This window comes from Columba livia, chromosome 9 (assembly GCF_036013475.1).
Source record: "Columba livia isolate bColLiv1 breed racing homer chromosome 9, bColLiv1.pat.W.v2, whole genome shotgun sequence".
NCBI lineage: Eukaryota > Metazoa > Chordata > Aves > Columbiformes > Columbidae > Columba > Columba livia.
Genome location: NC_088610.1, coordinates 22129765 through 22152614, shown reverse-complemented (window position 1 = coordinate 22152614; position 22850 = coordinate 22129765). Strand labels below are relative to the sequence as shown.

The 22850-nt window shown below is 41.2% G+C and overlaps 1 protein-coding gene across 7 annotated transcripts in view; it reads left to right on the top strand.

Moving 5' to 3' along the window:
* ARMC8 (armadillo repeat containing 8) overlaps nucleotides 1–17820 on the top strand; it is a 66578-nt gene extending 48758 nt beyond the window's left edge. For all 7 annotated transcript variants that reach the window (XM_065073090.1, XM_065073094.1, XM_065073091.1 and 4 more), the window contains 12 exons: nucleotides 1530–1730; nucleotides 4037–4132; nucleotides 5558–5640; nucleotides 5904–5985; nucleotides 6766–6852; nucleotides 8658–8750; nucleotides 9142–9291; nucleotides 10707–10802; nucleotides 12148–12243; nucleotides 12709–12781; nucleotides 13497–13590; nucleotides 15265–17820. In XM_065073090.1, coding sequence (XP_064929162.1) covers nucleotides 1530–1730; nucleotides 4037–4132; nucleotides 5558–5640; nucleotides 5904–5985; nucleotides 6766–6852; nucleotides 8658–8750; nucleotides 9142–9291; nucleotides 10707–10802; nucleotides 12148–12243; nucleotides 12709–12781; nucleotides 13497–13590; nucleotides 15265–15298 — 1185 coding nt within the window. In that variant the 3' untranslated portion in view covers nucleotides 15299–17820. The remainder of the gene's footprint in view (nucleotides 1–1529; nucleotides 1731–4036; nucleotides 4133–5557; nucleotides 5641–5903; nucleotides 5986–6765; nucleotides 6853–8657; nucleotides 8751–9141; nucleotides 9292–10706; nucleotides 10803–12147; nucleotides 12244–12708; nucleotides 12782–13496; nucleotides 13591–15264) is intronic.
* The last annotated feature ends 5030 nt before the right edge of the window (nucleotides 17821–22850 follow it).

Genomic DNA, 22850 nt, shown 5'->3' with positions numbered 1-22850 from the left:
CTCTCCCAACCTCTCTTGCTCCTGCAAACCTCATTCTTCTTTTGAAAATTTCTTCCCTTTGGGAATCCACCATGGTTGCTTTAACCCCAGGCTGTATCCTGCTCAGGTGGTGGGCTCCAGAACTGTTGTGCTCTGGGGAGAAGAAGTGGGGGACGGCTGCCATAGGCAAAGGCAGGTGCTGGCTGATAGCAGCTGCTCGAAGTTGTAATACTTGAGAGTAGATGAAAGAGAAGGAAGGCACAGAACCTTCTTGTTCTGCCAACCCACATAATTTTTCTTCTGGGGTCGCTCCAGGAGCTCATAGTTTGAAGATAACACACTGTCTCAGTCTGTGGTAAATCCAGTCACTAATTGTTTGACCTCTGGTAAACTAAAAGAGTTTCCAGAAATTATCAAAGAGAACTTTTGCTGTCTAACTTTCTTCATTTAGATGATAGTCAGGGATGTGTGTTTCCAAAATGGCTTTGATTTATTTTCATTGCCTAGTTTGAGTAGTGGGTTGGCCTGTAACATGAAAAAATAAAATCAGTCGGGGTGGGGAGAAGGCAGAGGAGGGTGATAAATAATGGATTTGATAGGAAGGGAAATTATTTCTCTGGAATACTAATAACAAAAGGTTTGTCCAGATAACCCTGATGCATCCCAGTAATACCATGTGAATTAAGTATTCCAGCTTTACAGTCCATTTTCAGACTCTTACCTGCTGGCCAGAAAAGGTCTGGTGTGCTTTGTGGCTCTTCATCTCACACCTCTAATACAGTCCCTAATCCTCTGTGTTAATTATATTGTACTGACCTGTAGGTCTAATGGAACAGTTAAAATGTGTCCCTTGGAATTCTCGATATTGTTTAATTTTAAACAGATGGAATTGCTAACAGTTGGATGAGATGTGTTTCTTGAGTGCTTGCAGCCGGTGACTTAACGTCTAGCCCTTGAATTCTAAGAAAGGGCTCATTTTTGGTCCATTTGGCCTTGGAAAGTGTTGGGAAGTACATTGTCTTTGTGATTCAGACATGGAATTCCACTTGTTTTCTTTCTTAGTCAAGCTGAATGTCATTTTCCTGTGGCAGATAAGCAGAGAACCAGGAGCTTTGGCTCACAGGTTTAGGGACGAGATTCACAGCCCAAATGGTAATCCTTGTGGTAGCATCTGCTTTTTTAATACATGTAGGCAAGTCCTGTAATTCTGCTTCCTTACCTGTGGAATGAAGATAAAGTATTTCTCTATTTAATCATTTGAACAGTCGAAGGATAAAGGTTATTTCAGGTTCCCAAAAACATAACTCTGAGAAACACTTTCTACTAGTGTAATGCTGTTGAAGACAGTGGAGTTACACAGCCAAAAACCTTGCGGTTATTCCATTTTCATACTTCTGCTTGGTAAGGCTTGAGTGAACAGAGCCCCAACCATTGGAGAACTGGTCTTCCCAGAGTTAAGTGTTTTTCGTTGAGCTTCAGGTAAAGATGCACTAAACAATGGTGGTTTGTTCGTGAGGTTTTTTTTGTTGTTTTTTTCTTTAACTTTTCAGACTCTGCCATGTTTGGTTCGAATGTGTAGTAAGGAAAGACTGCTGGAGGAGCGAGTGGAAGGAGCAGAAACACTGGCCTATTTGATTGAAACAGATGTGGAGCTCCAGAGAATCGCCAGCATCACCGACCACCTCATTGTCATGCTTGCCGACTACTTCAAGTATCCCAGCTCCGTCAGTGCAATCACTGATATCAAGAGGGTACGTTTCCTTACCCAGTGCTGAAGCTTTGAAAAATGTGCAAAAACAATAATAAATGGGCTAAGGGTATTTTATTATTCTATTTAAGCCTTATTTCTGAGTTCCTCAAGAGAGAACTGACCAGAGGTCCAGCAGGACTTGATTCCTGCTGCAGATAGTCCCCAAGTCTTTAATTGCTCGCTGCTTTTTCTGGAGTCTTTATTATCCAAGCTAAAATTGTTGTGTATATCTGGATTCTCCATCCTGTAAGAAGGATGCTGCCTTTATTCTCTGTCAAAGATAGAGACATGGGCTGCGAGTAATTCCCTATAGCTTCACCATACGAATTTCATTACATTTTCCAGAGATAGCAAGTATCAGAATGAGGCATCTGCTTCAAGAACCAGTATATTTCAGCTTCCTAAGAGATAATAGTCCATGTGATGAGAGATCATGTTCAGAATATCAATTCTTAGGTCAACTTTATGAAAAATGTTAAGTTCAGAGACTGTCCTGTTAAAGCAGAAAACCATGTGGATGCCATGTAGCGTTTCATATTATGAGTTATCTGCAGTTGCAGGAGTTTTGATAAACAGAGACCAGCTATGCCTTGGACACTTAGTTTAATAATGTTGTACAAGGAGTTCTCATCTGTGAACTTTTTTTACAGATTTGCATACATTTTCCAAAGCATTAGTGGATCGATCAACCTCAGAAGCAAGACTGGTTTTCATAATCTGCATAGGGGAATATCTGTTTCCTATTCCCTTCTTCTCTTGTTGAGTCTGATTTTTAGAGAGTACCCCTAAAAAATGGATTACAGAGCCTTGCTTTTTCTCTGAAACCAGCCCAAGAGGTAGATTCACTTCTCTGACTTTTATCAAATGAAATTGATTCTGCATATGGAGCTGCCTTGAATTGTATGTAAAAATAAAAATCAAATATATAAAAAAAAAATCAGTTGCAGTATCAAATTGAATAAACAGAAGGAAGTTTAGCAGCTGATTGGGGAGAAATGAACATTGGCTGTAGCATCAAAAATAGGATTAGGTTCCAAATGTGAGTGGAGCAAATATTATGACATTACTTGGAGTGTTCAGAAGGTCTGTACAACAGTCGGCTGGGCCGCCAGGGTTGCTCACTTTGTGAAGAATGCTTTGAATTACACCCTGCAAGGGAAAAACTACATCAATGAGGACTCTGCCAAACAGATTACTTGTCTGGTTTAAATCTTTTAAACAATGATATAATAATTGTGTTCTAATATAATAATCCCATTCTAATATAGCTGTGCTAGAGAGAATTACTCATACAGCTTGATTTCTGACAGTTCTCTAAGTGCTTTGCTACTTAACATGAACAGTTTCTGGCATTTAGTGTGGACTTCATATAGTGGAACCCTGTTGTAGAGCATTTGGAGGGCAGTCAGAATCATAGATTGGTTCTCATTGGAAAGAACCTGAGAAGGTCTGAAAGTGTCAATTTTCTGCTCAAAGCAGGCTCAGGGCTGAGCTTAGCTGAGCTTGCTCAAGGCTTTGCCCAGTCGGCTTTGAAAACTGCTAAGAATGGAGTTGAAATGATGTTTCTGAGCAATCTGCTCCAAAGTTTGACTATTCTAACAGTGAACTTATATTCTTATATCCAGTAAGAACCTCTCCTGTTTCAATTTGACAATTCTCTCCATCTCTTGCTGTGCATCTCCATAAAGAGTCGGACTTCCTGTTTTCCTCGTAGGTATTGGAGAACACCACTGTGATCCCTATAGCTAGTGCTCCTATTAATTATCATACCCCAAATCAGTTTTTCCTGCTTTGTGAGCAGCCTATCCAGTGGTGCATCACCCCAATTCACTGGTGTTAAGAAGGTACCTTCCAGAAACTTCCTTGATGGCAGAAGTTGGAATTTAACATCCACTTGAAGATGGAGGTTCTGTGATTCAGAGTCTGGCTTTGGTTCATTGAATTTTCCCATTAAAACTCCCCTTGATTATCTCCTAATTTTTTCACTGTTCCTGGCTCGTTTCTGTTAAGTAAATAAGATTATTTTTTCACCTGAATATAGTCTGGATTGAGTCATAACTTCATAGAGGTGTTTTGGTCTCAAATATGTTTGAATTTACTTATCTTTAACTCAGCAGAGAAATTAACCTTATTCTTAACTTCAGTTATTGTGTTCAGGTGGTAAATGTGGACATCAGCTCGTGGAACATTTGTCTTTGGTGTGGTAGACAAAACCCCAGTAGATAAGCACTAATTTACAACAAAAAAGAATATCACACCTGTAATTTTCTTGTGTCTCAATTTGCTATCTGTGCTTTATTTGGATAGCTTGACCATGATCTGAAGCACGCCCATGAACTGCGCCAGGCTGCTTTCAAGCTCTACGCTTCCCTGGGAGCAAACGATGAAGATATCCGAAAAAAGGTGAGCAAAAACCTCACCAATCAGGCCAAGATGTAGCCAAAAGTTCACTGAAAGGCAGTGCAAGAATTTATAGCCTTCCGGGCCTTTTTTGTTCCCATTGTGTAAATAGGTAGAATCGAGAAGGTTCTTTTTCTGTTAAGTTAATATTAACTTTCAGCTCGTGCTTTCTTTGCATGGCATTTGAACAAAAATTGATGTCTTGCCTTAACAAAATCTAACAGTGAAGTTTATTTATATAAACATCTTCACAATGATGACCCAGATTCTCACAATAAATGAGAACACAGTCACAAGCTGTGCAGGAGTATTTTTGTGGCATAGGGGTCATTTCTGAAACCTGTGTTCTGAGGGACAGGATATTTCGCTGTCGTGTGTCCTATTATAAAGCAAATATTCAAATATTTCTTTCAAAAATAAACCCTGGAAAGTCTAATCATATTGGAAACAAAGTCACAATTTGTTCCAAGATTCTGAAGTGAGCGAGGGGGCTTGCACTGGCATAGCAAAGCAGTTGGCGTGAAGGAGAACAAGCTCTGCTCAGACATCACTAGAAAGAGGCTGGATGATTGGAGCACTCATATAGTTAAACATTTCTGAGGAGAATGGAGGGAAATTCAACAATGAATGATTAAAAGCATCATTTCTTTTTAAATGAAGCATGGAGTTGCAATGTCAAATGTGCTGAGTACAGGAGGCAGGAGAATTTCCCGAGTTTCTCTGCGGGTTAAAGGAGAAATAAATGGAAGAAAGATGTGCAGAGGAAGGAGTCAGGAAATCAGTGTTGAAAAGATAACTGGCAGGAAGATTTATCAGTGGGAAACCATTCAGGATCTCCAGAATTCAAACCCATACACTTCTGTTGTGTTGCAGGATGAACTTATTTAGTTAATACTAAGGATTCTCCTTTTACATATCAAAGCGTTGTTTTTAATAAGTGTATGGGGGTATGTACATGACAAAGTTGATCTGTTATACAAAAGCCATCTTTAGTCTTGGTATTAACTCCATTTTATCCTAGTCTTAAGTGCTTGTGCTGGCCATGTCTAAATATGGCAGATGAACGATGTGGTTATTTTTCTGGGTAGCTCTACAGCATGTCTCTCATCTGTAGTTTGTATATGTTTTGTGCAGTCACACATGCTCTCTTTTGGTTTAATATGACATGAAGGGTAATTTCTATGAATATAACCTTGATGATTAATAAAATCATTTTTAAATAGTAGCAGAGCATGAAGTGTAGATTTTTTTTTTTTCTAAATTGTATGCAGATACACGTTACTTTCCACTTAATCTGGGAAAACAATGTGGCTTGCTGCTTTTAGCTACACTTTTAAAATGCAATATTAAAAATGTTGCAGACAAAACAACAACCCATAATCGCTCATATTATTTTATTCATACAACGTTAATTCCCTTTTGCTCCAGATCATTGAGACCGAAAATATGATGGACCGTATTGTTAATGGCTTGTCTGAATCCAGTATCAAGGTGCGATTAGCTGCAGTCAGGTAGGAGGCTTTTCTCATTCCTACAAATACTTTTGTTCTTGTTAGAATTTCTGCTAATTTTTCACAAGCTAACCTGAAGTCATTCCTACTGTTGGAAAGTGTGTTGCGCAAGTTATCCTGGGCTACCACCTTTTTTTTCTTGCCATTTACAGTCTACTACTTACCACATTCTAAGCTGAGTCTTTGTGTAGAAACAGTGTATGTTTTACAGTAGGGTACGTGTGAGTGTGTGTTTTACAGTGAAGGTTTATTTTCCATCCTAGATGTTTGCACAGTTTGTCCCGTTCTGTACAGCAGCTCAGGACAAGTTTTCAGGATCATGCTGTATGGAAACCTTTAATGAAGGTAAGTAAAGGAAAGTCTCAACTACTGGAGTATTCTGTTCCGTTAAAGGAGTATATGGCATCTCTTCAATTTCTATAGCATCATAATAGAAATTACCTAGAAATCAAAATTCCATGACCTAAGAGAGTTGTAAAGCAGCAAAAGCGAAGCAGCAGCAAAGAGGACTGTCTTGTAATTATCCCATAATTCAGAATTCACAGTCCCCTGAAGGGGCTTGGAGGGGATGGTTTGAATGCTTTAAGAGTTTGTGAAAGGCCAAACATGAAAACATGAAACCTTTGTAAATGTAAAACACACAAAAAGGGTGGGATTGCTTGAAGGAGCACAACTAGTACAAAAGAGGAGAGCCATGGAAAGAACAAAAAGCAAATGTGGATGTCAGACTTCTGTGTAAAAGCAACTGCTGGCAGTTGTTCTGTTTGATTTGTACTAAATAAGCTGAAGTCAGAAACCTGTATGTTCATTCCAAAGCATGTTAATTCTTAATAGAAAAAATAAAAACAATATTAAAGGTAAATTAATTTTCAGTCAAGATTGAGAACAACTATGTAAGTCCTTTCTCTCTCCCCAGCCTGTAGAACTGTATAAGCCATAGAAGAATGTCTGAAACAGTAGGAGTTACATAGAGGTACTTTAGTGCAAGCCACTGTAATGCAGTAATTGTTAATATTTATGGTTTGCTCACTGCTCTGAAACCAAAGGTGATATTCCATTTCAAAGTGATCCCTTCCTTGTCCTACCAGCTAACGGAGATTCCTCGCTCTCCCTTTGTGACTGCAGGTGTTACAGAATGCTCCAAATGAAATTCTCATAGTAGCATCTTCCACGCTATGCAATCTTCTTCTGGAGTTCTCTCCAAGCAAGGAGGTCAGTATTTATCCACAAACAAGAAGAAGAAGTAGACAAAAGTGAAGTTATACAATGGTTCAATAAGCATAAAGGTATCTTAGCTGGTAGCCACTGCTTGTGAAGTGTTATAGAGCTGAAATGTTAGGTAGACTGTATCACTGATATCTTGGGAATTAAAAAATCTGTTTACAGTGCTGTGGCAGTTAAATATGGCTGGTTAGTTAAATGTAGTGTCTAAAGAAAAGTAGACATAAAATTTTGGAATGTTTTACTTGTAAAACATTAAAAAATTCATAAGCAAGAAGAAAACAAACTGATAGTTGGCAGAATGATCCATTGTCTTAGAGAATGACTGCTGTGATCTTGAAAATGCTGGCATAGCTGAGTCTTGTGGATTTTATTGTTCTTGAATGAGTAATACAGGATATCTGCTCTTGAGTTCTGCAATGTCTGTATTTCATACAGATCATACAGCCGTATCAATACTGGAACAATTCCCCATGTCTTAAATATCTCTTAAGTACATTAGCAAGAGTGTGGGACATGTGGGCTCCTACTTTGGATTACCTCAGTTTGATCAGTTGATCTTGATGGTTTTAGTCAGATCTGAGAGACAGAAAATTCCCTGACATAACCCCAAGCACTGTTCACTGGCCCCTGGGCCTTCTCGTTCATACTGCACATCACACTCAGCGTGGTGTTTCCACTTCACATTGCATTGAAGTGCTGACTGTCAGGACACATGGTTCGAGTAAAAATCATCACTGCCAAAAGAAAATACTGCTTATACAAAATGAAGGCGTATTTAGAAGTGTTAGATTTGGAAGCATCTATAAACCATCTTTATTTGATGTATCACCTTTTTTTTTGAGATAAGCCTGTTGTTACAACGTGCAGCCTTTTCCACACATTCCTGTTTTCTGATGAATTCAGCTCTTAAGAGGGTTGTAAACCACCCAGCTTCCCCCAAAACCTTGATATGCTCAATTATTCGCTGCTTTTGAAGCAGTAGCTTGTGGAAGAACGGAGCACCTTGCAAACTAGAGCAGCGTAAGTCATTGGACAAATCCTTTTAGCACAAGCACTTCAGCTCTTAGATGAAACTAGTACTTCAAATTCAGTTCAGGTTGAAAGCGGTTGTTCCAGACTGATCTACTACATGAATCAGTTTGAAAGAAAAGGTGCACGTGTTGATATCTTTCCTGTCATTTAAAGTTGCGATGCTACAAAGTTTTACATTTCAGTCTTACCACCAAGAGCAGTCTCCAGTTTTCTTTATCATGCTAAAGTTCTTCTGTTGGATTTTAGTTTGATCTGATTACTAAACACAAGGGTTAAATGTCGAGAAAGATATAAAGTAGCTTTCAGTGTTCTTAATCTCTTTTAAATGGTCACATACCTCACGTTTGATACCCAAAGTGACGTTGATTGCTCAGGGAAGACTTTTGGAGAGCAGCCCCAAGCTGCAAGTTGTTGGGGAAAAGCTATTTGCTTGTGTGAGTGCGGCAGATGTGTGCGTAGTATCACATGAGTGTGTGTGTATATACAAATACACACACAGAGCTGTGTGTATATATGTACAGGTAAATGGATACATATGAGATTAAAGCAGTCTTGACCTGAGTTTTTCATGGAAACTTACCTTTAGTGCTCAAGAATATAGGATATGGCTTGGATGGTTTGTATGAGTGGACTGGACATGTTGTAAACTCAAGAATAAGATACAAGCGAGGCTTTTGTACGATATTCAGATTTCTACCTATATCTAATTAGTCTAAGTAGTGTTTTAAAGATTATTTTTTTTTCCCCCCTCTTCATTTTAGCCTATTTTAGAATCAGGAGCCATAGAACTTCTATGTAGTTTAACACAGAGTGAAAATCTTGCCTTGCGAGTGAACGGCATTTGGGCTTTAATGGTAAGTAGAACACCCCGATGAAATCCCACTTGTGTTTTTGTGGTGTATGTAACTCATCAGTAGTTATTAAAAACAACATACCTGAAATCTGGCTTGTCTTTCCACCTAACTACAGAGGAAAACAGTATCAGCCTGGAATGTTTCATCAATTAGTCCATAAAATAAAATAGACTCTTCAGTTCTGATACCAGTTCAGTTGCCAAGATCATTCGGTAGCATGCCAGGGGACAAATAAAAGCAGATAATAACCAGGTCAGCCATGTAGCTGTTCCTCGTAAATTACAACCTTTGCAAGATTAATTCTAGCAAGGATATAAGCTTGCAGGTCTATTAAAAGAGTGAAAGCCCAGGTTTAAGGTAAAAAAATAAAGCAAAAATGTGTCTCTTTCAGAATATGGCATTTCAAGCGGAACAGAAGATCAAGTCGGACATCTTACGAGGTCTGAGTACAGAGCAGTTATTCCAGTTGCTTTCTGATTCCGATGTCAATGTTCTGATGAAAACTTTGGGACTGCTCAGGAATCTTCTATCTACTCGCCCAGTAAGTAGAGCTGCAAACAGACCTTCTGAAAGCTGATCAAACATGCAGACAATACAAATTAATTCTTGATTGTTTTTGTAAGACAAGTTATTTTTCTGTTTAATGTTCGATATATTGCTAAAGCTGAGGCCTTTAGATTTATCCAAGTATCTGTAACCAATTGTGCAAGTCAATGTAAGAAAATATGTGAAAGAATTCTCTACATTTGTGAAAACTTTGTAATTATTATCAAATACAGAACTAGGCAGTTACATTGAATGTTCAATTCCCTTGCATTTAGCTTTCAGCAAAGGTGTAATCCCCTGTGAAGAACGGAGAGAAATCATGCAGCAAATGTTTTTAGGGAGGGAGAAAAAAACCTCCCAAGCCTCTGCTGTGCATTTACCACGTATTGCATTTCTACCATAAAAAGGTCACTACAAAAAATCTTCTGATATTTGTGCTCATTTAATCTCAATAAGCTTCATAGAAAATTAGCTCTGTCTTAATGTGAAAAGATATTTAAAACCAGTCATTCATTAAAATCATCCTGAGGTCTGAGAGCAAAGTCTCATTATCAGGTAGGGTGTTCTTAGCTGGAACTGTGTCCCAGCTTCACCTACTTCCTGTAGGATGCTTTAGAGCCAGAACCAATGTTTCTCATTCTGTACCCAAAACTCCTTCCAAAATAACTTACCCACACCTTTTGAATGAAGTCTCACTATTAGCAATTTTAAGAAATCTTACAAGAATCCGTAACGTCTTAAAAACTTGTAGTGTGCCCTGTGCGGGTAACTCTGGTGGCTGTTTGCTGCCACTCTGGAGTTTTGCCATCAGTTACTACAGCGGATTTATTTTCATCTTTTCCTGTTACTCCTAATGACTGATTTTATTCTAGTAGAGGTGTTTCTAGTCTGTGATCAAATCATCTTTTACCTGCAAGTCTCTTAACTCGAGACAGTTTTCCTAGATGACAAGTGATGTACATGGCTTATTTCTGTGAACCCTCTCAGACTTGTGAAATGTGGATATCAGACCTGCTCACAGTGATCAGTAAGAGCAGCAAATACCAGATAAGAAACCTCAGTTTTCTTACTCCATTCTGATATCCTTCTGTTACCAGGAATGGAGAGAAGTGGGTTTTATTTAGAGCTCGTGTCCAGCAGGATTCAGTCTCCATGCAGCTGGGAAACCAGCGTCTTTCCTCCAGGTGACAGGGAGAGCAGAGCCAAGGCCCATGTCCTGCTCTCTCAAACAAGACCAAGCTTCAGATGAAGAGGAATATTGTGAATTGTTTCTGCTGTGGTGGGTTCTTGGTTTTGGGAGGTGTTGCTTTGTGCGATGCTGCTCTTCTTTAGAGTTATTCAGTAGGAGGAGGGATGCCCGTTCTTTGTCTGGAAGGTTGCACTGACTGTGTTTCATCATTGCTTTGGCAGCACATAGATCATATAATGAGCACTCATGGGAAGCAAATCATGCAAGCGGTGACCCTCATTCTGGAAGGGGAACACAATATAGAAGTCAAAGAGCAGGTACCCTTTTTATTTCATGTTGTCTTGGCAGAATAATATTTAAGAAACAGTTAAGAATGCTTATTCTTAATGGGTCAGCTGTACTTGAGGTTATGATGTACTGTGAATATTTTACTGAGATTTGTCAGACTAATAACTTCGGAACCTACAAGAATGCTCTTCTTTCTAATGGGTTATTACAAATGTGTTTGAATTGAATCCAGAGTGGGTTTTATAAGTGCAGGTTTGGTAAAGAGGAAGGCGCTGTATGTGAGAAAAAAAAGAATTAAATCCAATTGCCTGGCAGAAAGGAGACAGTAGGAACAAGGGAAGAGAAAGAAGCCACCAGGATTTTGCACTGAGGAAAGTGTCGTGGTTCTTTGCTACTGTATGAGTGGTTGGAGCAGTCAGTAATGAAGAACATCATCATTGCCTGCCTCCTGGCAGTAAAACATGCTGTGCTGGGAGATGGGGTAACTCAGCTGTTCTGCAGGTAGCAAACAGTACAGCAAGTGAGTGTAAAAGTACAGCTAAATCCAGGCTGGTCTAAATCTGTGCCCAGTGAAGAATGGACTGAAGGCAAACAGGCCTTTTGTGGCTTTTTAAGAGCAAAATTAGAAAAAGAAACAAACAAAACCAAACAAACCACACACTGACATGAATGCAGTGCAGCTCAGACGCAGGCACCACACAAGTGCTGATCATTCGTTGGTGTCCTCCTGTGGTCATCCCCGCATGTCCACAAAAGACGGATAATTCTCCCACAGCAATTTGGGAAGGAATTTGTAGAGCATCTCCCAGTGTCTCCTGAGAATCAGGAACGTTGCCTCTGCAACTCTTAATGCCATGTGCCAACATGGGCTGTGTTGTGTCAAGGTTATGCTGTAGATTGGCTTCTCTGCGGGTAATAAGTATGGTGAAACTTCTTGAAAAATCTTTACTAATCTAGCGTATCAGCAGATAGGCTTCTGTCTTACCTTTTCCTGGCCTGAAGAACTAGATGGTTATGTTTGTTTTTCCCCCTAGCAGCTGATAAATAATACACTGCTTTGTTTTCCAACTTGTTTAATCTTTTCTGTATGCTTCATGTTTCCATGGGAGACTTAAAATTTTACTTATTGAAATTAATTAATGTATGTTGGTTTGAAATTTAAAATGGCAATAATTGATGTTTTTTGCCAGGGCTGTTCAGCCATAGCCGTTAACTCTTTGGCATTGGCCCCAGATGTAAGCAAGCGGGAAACTCCAGATTAAAGATATTAAAACTAATTAAACAAATCATTCAGCACAAGTTCAAAGCTGTCAGGGAAACTCTATAACTCATGGGATGTGATCTGTAGCCAAGTAAGTTTTTTCTCTCTTTCAGACACTATGTATACTTGCCAATATAGCAGATGGAACAACAGCGAAAGAACTGATTATGACCAATGATGACATCCTGCAGAAAATCAAATACTACATGGTACGGGGAATCTCTCTTAGTGGTTTTATGTTGGCCCTTTGCAGGAATGCAAAGAGGGTACTTCAGCATTTTGTCACGTAAATTATTCAGTATCATGTCCTTAACTTCCATATACGTGATTGTGTTTAAGAAATCATGTGGTACAGAGCTGTACTGAGGTTCTGATGAAAATGAAATATCTGAGAATGTTATAGTGACTTAAGTAATATCTGTAACAAATCTACGTGGAAAATGTTTCATGATCTTGGAGAAGACATATTTTATAGACCTACATAAATATTTGGAAGGAATTGATTGAATGCTACTCAAGTGCCTTATGTTATGGCACTGTCTTTGAGAGAAGCTACAAATAAGAATTAGTCTCGACTTTGCTACCTTATTTATTACAGGATGAATGCCAAAATGTAAGTCTATGAAATTCTGAATTTCTTCTTCTAAATTTGAGTATTATTTTTCTATATTTAGAGTCATTCAAATGCTAAACTCCAGCTTGCTGCCATGTTCTGTATATCTAATCTCATATGGAATGAAGAAGAAGGTAAGAAAGCTTCATTAGTAATAAATACGCAATCTACTGTCCTGATGAAGAGGCTAATTTTGCATCATAATAAATATTTGCAGTGCACAGCACAGTGGGATCCAAAGCATAAAGGGAGACATCATTATAGGAATGATATGGAATAAGGGACAGTTGTCAGGGGGACACTGAGGAAAGTGTTGAGAGCTGTTCTGGGGCAGGAAGGGGAGACAAGAAGAATGTGTCAATAAATAGGAGTTGATTGTGGATGTGTTTTTTTGTTGTTTTTTACACCCTGTGGTGTAACTTATTCTGCATTTCTCAGGTCACAGAACCTCGTTCAGTGTGTGACACTTGGCTGTGGTCCTGCTCATTGTACTGGCATTATCCAGTGCTCTTGTCGGACTCAAAACCACCTCCAATTAAACCTTCTCTGCACCCAAAAGAGAGAGATGAGAATAAACCAACTGTGGTCAGGCATCTGACTTCAGGATAAAATGTGTTCAGATTTTTGCCTTCAAAATTTTCTTTAAACATATGCACATGGAGTACAAATAAAGAAACTAGAGCTCCCTTGGCAAGCAGCCACAGCTGAAGGAGTTTTTCCATTGCCATGTTCTAACTGAGCTGTGCTCTGTACCCCTCCTTTAAGGTGGTTTCTCCTACCACTCCTTTCTTCTGTTCTGCAGACGTTTATTTTTGGTGCTGATCCCCACAATGTGATTTATTGTTGCAGGTTCACAAGAACGCCAAGATAAACTACGAGACATGGGAATAGTAGATATTCTACATAAATTGAGTCAGTCATCAGATCCCAATCTGTGTGACAAGTGAGTATAAAGAAAAATTCAAAAGGAAGATTAGAGGGAAAACTTTGCTTTTTGATAAAAAAGCATCTTGTTTTGAAATCTTTTTATTACAGAAAAATTCCCCAGAAAAACTGTGTGTCATTGCACTGACTTTTATGGTATATGAAGAAATTGTAACAAACGCTTACTTAAACAGCAGGTTTTGTGTTGTTGGGGAGTAACTACTTTTGCTGAGTTCTCAACAGTATAAAATAACTATACTTAAGACTTTTCTAAGCCAGTGGAAGGTTCAGTCTGAAATACCACTGATACACAAATATTTGTGTTTGCGTTGGACTATTAACAAAGTTCAAGAGAATTGGAACAATGGTAAACCGTCTCATAACACTATAAATTACAAAGACAATACAGGATCACCACTGTTCTTAATCTCAAATTTGTTTAAAGTGATTAAGCTTAACCATAACTTTTCACATACCCGTTCCTTTAGTCATGTTACAGTATCTACGCAGATCATCTACCTTCTTCACAAACACATATAACCACAATAGCTAATGGCAGGTTCTGCTTTTTTATGTTAATTTTTTTTCAATTATCCCACGTACAATTACTAACAACCCATATTTCTTTGAATTAAAGGAGATGATCTGATCTTTGGAAGAGGTCGTACACAGACAACACAGCTCAGAACCCTGTGCAGTGCTTTAAAATGCATGAAATTAGGGTTTCTTGTTTTTATGAAAGATATTCCAGTCTTCTTAGGCATGTTTGTAGTGAAGTTAGGACCTCTCTGTTAAAAAATCTATGCCAAAGTATCAATATCGAAGGTGATGATCAGGAACATATACATATCAATAAACAGGCTGATAGAAAATTATGGAAAAGCTGAACGGGTTTTCAAACAGTGAGAAACAGGAAGAAAACTGAGACCAGTAAAAATACTTTCTGGTAAATGAGCATTTCTTGTCAACCCCATCTTAAAACACTTAAGCCTTGGTGTGTGGGGGACAAAGGAGCAGAGCTGCTCACTTCAGGTGGTAGGAGACACTGAATTAGCTCAAGTGATGGTGACACTGCAACGCTGGACTCTGGGGAGGTGTCCTTTTCTTAACCAAAATGTTACACAACGTTAGGTTATGTAAATTCTAGTATTGCACTGGCTGTTGCTTCTTTTCTCCCTCTAGCCTCATGGTGTGTTTTTGGTAGGAGCGGTGTTCCTGCCAGGACTAACATGCTTTTGGCATGTTCTGAGTTACAACACCTCTTCCATTTCTCAGCTCCAAGACCTGCTTCTCATGCTACATCTGTGTTACTGAACAGTAATCACCGTTCACTGTTCTTGCTCTTAAAGGATTTGTTTGTGATAAGGTGTGTTGATAATGAGGTTCAATATACATCTCAAGCCTCACCACACTTGAAAGTTGCACAGTGAATGCTGAACATGTAATATAGATAGTTAGATCGTCTGTTCTATTTCTGAGATGCAAGGTGGATTCTGGAATTGTTAGAGCCCCGCAGAGCAACTTCTGCACCAGGGGCTGGATCCTTCCAGGCTGAAGGAGCCACCTTGCTCGACTTCTTTTACCTCACTCATTCACCATCCCTCTCTTGATGGTACAATATATATTATTCTACATAAAGCTGCTGATGATAAAGCGAAACCCCAACAATTAACAGATTGTTCCTTTGTTGCAGGGCGAAGACAGCACTCCAGCAGTATCTTGCATGATCAAAGACTAATTGAATCTATGGACACCCCTTAAGGAACAGCAGGAGATATTCCTGACTCCTTGTATTTGCACAAGTCACCTTGGGCTGCATTTTTCTCAGGTGCAGGGAGCTGCTTTGCAGAAACAGTTGAAATGATCAGGTCTCCAGTGCACTTGAGAATTTTCTTGAGGTAGTTTCTTTACTCAGAGGACTCTTGGGGGGTTGTTTTGGTTTTTTGGGTTTTGTTTTTCCTGAGCTACCTGGACTTTCAGATGGAACAATCAGTCATCATTTTCCTTTTGGGCCTACAATTTTCTGCTCTTGCTGCAGCCTGCGTGTGTGAGTGGGTGCGCTCGGGTGCGTGTGCTTGGGTGAATGTGTGTGGGTGCGATACCTCAGTTTTGGTTTTCTTTTTTTTTGGTGTGTGTGTGTGTGAAAATCTTTTTCTACAGGTTTTCAAGGGTTAACCATTGTTTGCTGTACGAATACTTCAATGAATTATATACAGTTTGAATGAAATGTTATTTAAAAAAAAAAAAAAAACAAACAACAACCAAACTGTTGTATCCCATAAAGTTTATTTTGAATTTTGAACAGATGAATGTTTTTAAGTAAAATATATGCATTTCTGAACTTGAGCTTAACTTACATTATACTTCCTTTTTAAAGAGAAAAATAGAGGGAGACGGTAGACCCCACATTATAAGCAGCACATTCTGTACTGACAAGGTCCAAGGATTCTTTACCACCACACAAGGTCACCTGGTACTGATGACGCGCTCAGATCCATGGAATGGGTCAACTGGATTGGTTTGGGTTTCTTCACGTTTTAGAAGAAAAGCTCATACTGCAGAGTTTTGGACTGTTGGCCAATCTGGAAAGGAACAGGTGGCTGCAACATCAGCAGGCATAAGCTATGGCGTTAGGAGCCAAGGACTTGCTCAGATAACTGATAAGTATTTGCTGATCACTAATATCACGAAAGCGAACAGTATGTTGCAGAAGTTGTACTTCAAGAGACCAGAAGGAGCTGGCAAGCAGTGATTAAGGGATTGCTTTTGTTTTGCATCCTTTACCTCCAGATATAGTTAAGAGACTTCCAAATTATGTCCATGAATGATCAACTAGGTGCATTAAGCTGGGGAAGAATTGGGTTTGGGGTTTGTTGGTTTGGTTTCTGGGATTTTTTTGTTTTTTAGCTCAGTAATGTTGCTACAGATTTTGTGTATATATGCAGATATACACACTTGCATGGATTTGGATACCTGGATAGGAAACGATGGGATTTTGCTATGTTCAGAAGCCTAGATTGTCCATAAGTTCCTGAAATTGTGCCTGTAAGTGTGGAAGAGAAAATACAAGTACAAATGAAGACGCCTGTGTAAGGTTAGGCTGGAATGTGAGGCCCCAATGGCTTCACAGTCAAATACTCACAGAAAGAAGTGAGGGCAGCAAGGAGTTCCCCTTAGTGCAGTTCAGGGTTCTTGCTTTCTTCCTGTATCTACTTTCTGATGTCAGTTTAGACCATAGTTTTAATAGTCAGAATCTCCAAACACTCTATTTCCATAGCACTAACAGGCACACTGAAGATTGCAGTCGATGTCTTAAACCAAATCTTGCTTTCGTTACGTGGAACTTGAGGAAGGCTGCAGCAACAAGAGAGGTCTGTAACTTTGCTAACCAATTTTGATAAGTATCTTAATCTTCTGTTTCTAATCAGAAGGTCAAATTGCGATAGCCTTACTTTTTTCCAAGGTAACTACTTGTGTCAGAAAATGTGACCACAGTTTGGCCTGGAATTTGAATGTGCTGTGTATCAGATAACTGTTATCACTTGGTTGCAAAGGAGAATATATACATTTCATGTAACTTCTTCCACTCTTGAAAGACAAATAAAAGTGAGCACCTGACACTTTTTCCCCAGGCATTGCAGTAAGTGACTGGCAGTTTTTTTAATGTCCTTCTGCAAATTTTTGATGGTGGACTTTGGGGGCTGAACAAAAGGGAAAGTAAAAATGTGTGAGACCCTGATAAATATCAATATCTCAGAAATGAAGTCTTATTTATAAAAGTCAACCAAATGTATTTTTGCTTGAACTGAGAAGAAAGTTCCAAGGCAGGAATCACAAATGCAAAACTAGAGTGTGCGTCTGACTTATATATTTGCACTCCTGCTGTGTATGTTTAGGAGCTCCAGTTCTTACATATCTCTTCTTGTCTTCCCCAATTCACTTTTCTAAAAGCAAAGCTGAGTTTGAGTCTATAAAACTTCAGTGCCTAAAGGTGTTCAGAAAAAAGGTGAGTAAGTATCTGTACATGTTTTGAGGTGGTTTCCTAAAATTCTACCAGAAAATAAAAAACAATGCTCAGACAATCTTATTGCCGCATGAGAACGGTTGACGTTTTCCACAGATATTGATAGGACAAACTGTTGGATGAGAACATTTTTACATTCAGTTAAGCTTTGTGAATAACTTTTGATGTTGCTATAGGTATGTACAAAAAGAAGAATATTGTAAATAAAAAGAACTTTTACCAGAATACTAGATTTTTCTCAGCTTCATGGAGACATCTCAGTTTCCTGTGCCAGCGTCTCTACAGACTGACGGTCGCCAGCCTGAGATTTGCAGGGGGAACAGACTTGTTTGCTGGTCGGCCAGATCTTCACCAGCTTTATTTAGGTAGAAACATCTTGTGGACTGCAGGGTTGCTTGCAAAACAAGGCAAGTACAGAGTTTGTCTGGACACAATACAAATCACCAGGATTTCTGCTGTTCTTGTGCCGTTTCTCTTCTAAAAACCAGTCATAATGAGTTTTGCTAAGTGTGTCCACTCTTCATATCTTCACACGGCGGTGGTTGACCTTCCCTCGGAGGTCACACATGTCAAAAAGTTAATAGTTGTGCCGCAGGTTTGGCGTGCTGGTTGGCAGACAAATGGGACGCTTCATTGCTCCCCACCACCTCCAGTCCACAACTGGAGTAGTCTCTCCCACACAAAGTCAAACAAGACTTATTTCGCTGTTTTTCCAATCACCAATTTGTGTTGTAATGGTGGAAGGAGCTAAGTGACCTGCTCAAAAGCATCTTTTGCCAGTATATTCTTAAGGCAGACAGTTCATATTCTTTAAAATGTATTTTTACAGATGTCAGCCATTGCAGTAGATGCTGCACGAAGAATAATTGAGGTGCATGAGAATAGATCCTTGAAGACTAGAAAATGGATTTAATAGGACTGTCTTTGGTAATCCTGAAGTATAAGTGCATGGTAGGTGTAAACATGCAACATTTCAGTGGTGGTTAAAATCATCAGACTTCACTGGAGGCTTTTTTCTGCAAAAAGAGACACTTGCTGAGGGCATCTCTGGGTGCAGTTTGTGGAGCTGGAGGAGCCCTGGCTGAGGCTCAGCCCCACTATGTCCCTTGGAGGTACTGGAGGGTCCCCTCCCCTTGCCTGTGGTGTTAGGGGGGTTGACATCCCAAAACCTGACCCCTCGACCAGCTGGAGGACCAGCCCACCAGACATCGTGTGCTATCCAAAGTCTGTACCTGAAACCCCAGGCCTGGGAAGGGATGGGGTGAGCAGCAGCCCTGCCCAAATGGGCATCACATCACCCTGAGGGGTGCTGGGCACAGGTGCTGTGATTTCACCGCAAACAAGAAAAAAAAACCCTACCAACCTTCAAAAACTGAGCTGTGTTTGGAGCAGAGCCAGCAACTTACGCCCTCTGCTTGATGCTGGGGAGGTCGTGTCTGGATCCCGTGCCTTGTTTTGAGCCCCTAGTTAAGGTGGGACAGCGGAAAACCGGAGTGCGGGGGGGTGTGCAGTGGGCTGGGGGCAGCCGGGCGGGTTCAACAGGCAGAGAGGAGGCAGAGGGGCCCCAGCCGCAGCTGGGAATGATGGGCAGAGGGAGCTGAGTGGAACTTGCCGGCTGCAGCAGACGCTGGGAGGGGAGCGGGCGGGCTGGGCTGTCCCTGCGCCCTGACATGTCCATGGCAGTGTTGGGTGCTGCCATGGCAGCGTTGGCGTCACCTCTGCCGCCCTCACAGGCTGCTGTGTCTGTGCAGTGATAGCAGCACCTCGTCTCTGAAAAGCGCGTAAGCAGAGCTGCGTCCAGGCTTTGGCGCTGCTGCAGCCAGTACGGCCTGGGCGGAGGAGCAAGAATGGGTAAAGAGCTTTCTTTGCAGTACAGGTTGGATTCACGTAACTAGAGGACGTCCGCGGTGCTGTGCGCTTGGGACCGCTGCTCAAAGGACCCTTGTTCCTGCAGAAGAATGGCTGCAAAGAAAAAGGAGGTAGTGCTGCAGGTAGTAGGGGCCAGAATTCTAACGCATCTTTTGAAACCGTAGCAAATGTGAAGGATGAAGTTCAGTCCTGGGGAATCTCAGATTTTGCTGGCAAAGCCCTACTGTGAGGTCCTTGTGGTGGAAAAGCATTCCTGGAGGCAGGTAGAAAACACAGCAGGTCAGATATCTCCCCGCAGTCAGTGCTGTGGGGTGCAGAGGGAGGTGCTGTGGGGCCACAGGTTGCGTTTCAGAGCTGTTACGAGCTGGCGTGGGTTTGGCTGCTTTCATAGATCAAAATACATCTGTGTTTCATGGGACAGCTGTTCAAAGGGCATTTAGAAGGAGGGAAATGGGAAACCAGGGGGATTCTCCTGGATGGCAAGCATCACTGAATGTTTCTGACCTGTTCACATATTTAGGAAGATTACTGTAAAGGTGGAGAAGTTTGGAGCAACGAGAAAAATTCAAAGGCTGAAAAACCTATTTAACAATTATTTGTAGAGGAATTTTTCCCTATTTACACCATGTAAGTAACCTAATGATGCTTTATAACTACCTGCATAGGGGAGAGAGGGTTTCTGAGAGCAGTTTGGTGTGGAAAAACATTGAGAAACCCAAAGTAGCTTATGAAAGTCTCCTTCAAATTTTGAAACACATTCAGTCTTCACAAGAGTGAAATACAGAAGGAGATTATGGGCTCTTTAACCTTCTTTATTCACTGTTAAAATTGGAAAGCACAGACTGAAAAGGTCTGAACGTTTGTATATGAGAAAGAGGGTAACTTAAATTAAGGTAAAAATGGTTTCTACTGCTGCTTGTCCCACTGTGTTCCTGTGTGATGGGGAAAATCACATCAACCAGACTTGGCATCTTTGGCAACTAAGGAAAAGCTGGGTCTAAATCTGCAAAAATGTGATTGTTCACATCTGCAGGTGAATGCTGAACCTCGTGTAGGACCTGGTGTGATATCCTAGAAGAGTTCTGGTTATATTCGAGAAAAGCAAAGTCCTGGTAGCCTTAGGGCTTCCAAATTAGCAAAGCACTTTGAAGGGTGCTGGCATCACCTTCTGAGTCCAGCAGTGAACTCACGGCTGAACTCACCACAAAGTATTATCATAAATGATTTGAACTCATCAGCGTTCTGTGAGTCACTCTGAGGATGGTCCTAGCACTACTGATTCCTGGAATAATTAAATTTCTGAATTCTGCAGGTGTTCTCTGAAAAAATTAGGCTTGGGGTCATGTGCTGAAGAGGAGAAGGGACAGAGGTGCTTGAGCAAGTCCTCCGAGTGAGGTGGGGTCCTGCAGAAACCGTACCGGGTGACCTCCAGTGACAGCTCTGGAAATCTGTAATAGGCCATCAGTTTGCACTGGAATTTCCACCCTTGAAAACCTAGACTTTGCAGTTTTAAGGGTCCTTTAATGCATGTTGGCATTAATAATCGTAAAATAGCTGGCCTTATTGTGACTTCCTGTCTTCTAGTGTAGACTAAATGTCATTAGGATTAATGATATCAACTGAGAAAGTTATTAGGAATCCTCATTGTTCAGGATGAACAAAACCAGATCTTAACCTTTCTTAAGAAGCTTCTTTTTTAGGAAAACATGTTGTGTTTTTTTGAAGTACATACTAGGTGGCAATTCCTGTAAGACGGGGAAGATTCTAAAGATATTTTTTTCCTTTTCAGCAACGGTATTGGAAGTGTGGGGTAATATAGTACATGGCACAATGTATGGAATTGTCTAGAGCATCCTCAGCTGGGTAAATCCCTGAGCAACCTGACTAAACACTGAGCTTTGAGCAGGGGATTAGACTAAGGAGTCCGCAGGTCCCTTCCGATCCAGATCTTTCTATGCTCTCTGCTGTTCACTATGTTTTGCGAGCCTTTATGTAGCAGCTGGTGATTCAGGTAGGATATGCTGGGCTCAGACCACCCGCTAGTGCGCTGGCATCAGGAAAGCTATGTATTTACTACTTGATTTATCAAGACTGAAACATCTTGGAGCACAAGTGTGATGGGAGTGGCTGAGGGACCTGGGGGGTTCAGCTGGAGAACAGGAGCTGAGGGGAGACCTTCTGATCTCTGAACTGCCTGAAAGGAGCTTGGAGCCAGGGGGGGTTGGGCTCTGCTCCCCAGGAACAAGCGCCAGGAGCAGAGGAAACGGCCTCAAGTTGCGCCAGGGGAGGTTGAGGTTGGATGTGGGGAACAATTTCTTCCCCAAAGGGCTGCGGGGCATTGGAACAGGCTGCCCAGGGCAGTGCTGGAGTCACCATCCCTGGAGGCATTTGAAAGATGTGTAGATGAGGTGCTTAGGGATGTGATTTAGAGGTGGACTTGGCAGTGTTAACAGTTGGACTAGATGATCTTTGAGGCCTTTTCCAACTTAAATGATTCTATGATTTTATGATCCTAACAAAATATAGCCTGTGTGCAGGCATGGAGAGAAACTGCTGGTGGAGAACAATCTGGTTTATCAACATGACGAGGCCTGGATGTGAAATAGGTGTGAGGAAAGGAGGATGTGTGCTTGAGCTGCATGTTGGAGCAGCACCCAGTGCTGCGGGTCAGCCCAGATGCTGCCTTGCTGCTGCTTTTGATGCTCTGAGCAGGGACCTGGTGGGTGTCCCTGTCTGTGTGAGTCTCCTGCGTGCCCGTGCTGCGATCCTGGCAGCCTGCAGAGAGCCAGCCAGTTATCACCGGTGGCTCTTCATTGTTTTGGCTGCTAGCCTGCATTAAAATGTGGCAGACTTCCATTTAAGTGAAAGCAAAGTAGCTCTTTGTGTTTCTGCTGCCACAGCGCTGCTGAGGTGACGAGCTCAGGTCCCTCATCCCCGCTGCTCCTCCTGGTACACACACCTGCAGTGCTACGTGGTAAACCAAGGCACAGGAGGAGCATCTGGAGCCCTTCCCTGCCCATAGATCTGGCTGCATGGCTGCACAAGGGCTTGTGTTGCCAGGGAAAACCTGAGGTTGTGTGGTTGTTTCATAGAGCTTCCCTCTTGTGCCACACACAGCCTGGAGGCTCAGCCAGGGCTCTGGTCAGTCAGCCCTGATGCTGATCCCCTAGAAGATGCAGGGGACCATCTCCCCAGCCACCCCCCAGGACAACTCTGAGTCTTTCTGCAAACTGGGGTCCCCAAGCAGCCAGACTGCTCAAATAGTTGCCACAAAAAGGGGGAGCAACTAAAAGGCTCTTGCCTGGATGCTCCTACGCTTTCCATCTGCCTTTCCTTGGTTCCTGTGAGACAATTCAGGTCTCTAATTCAGTAAGCCAACCAGGTGG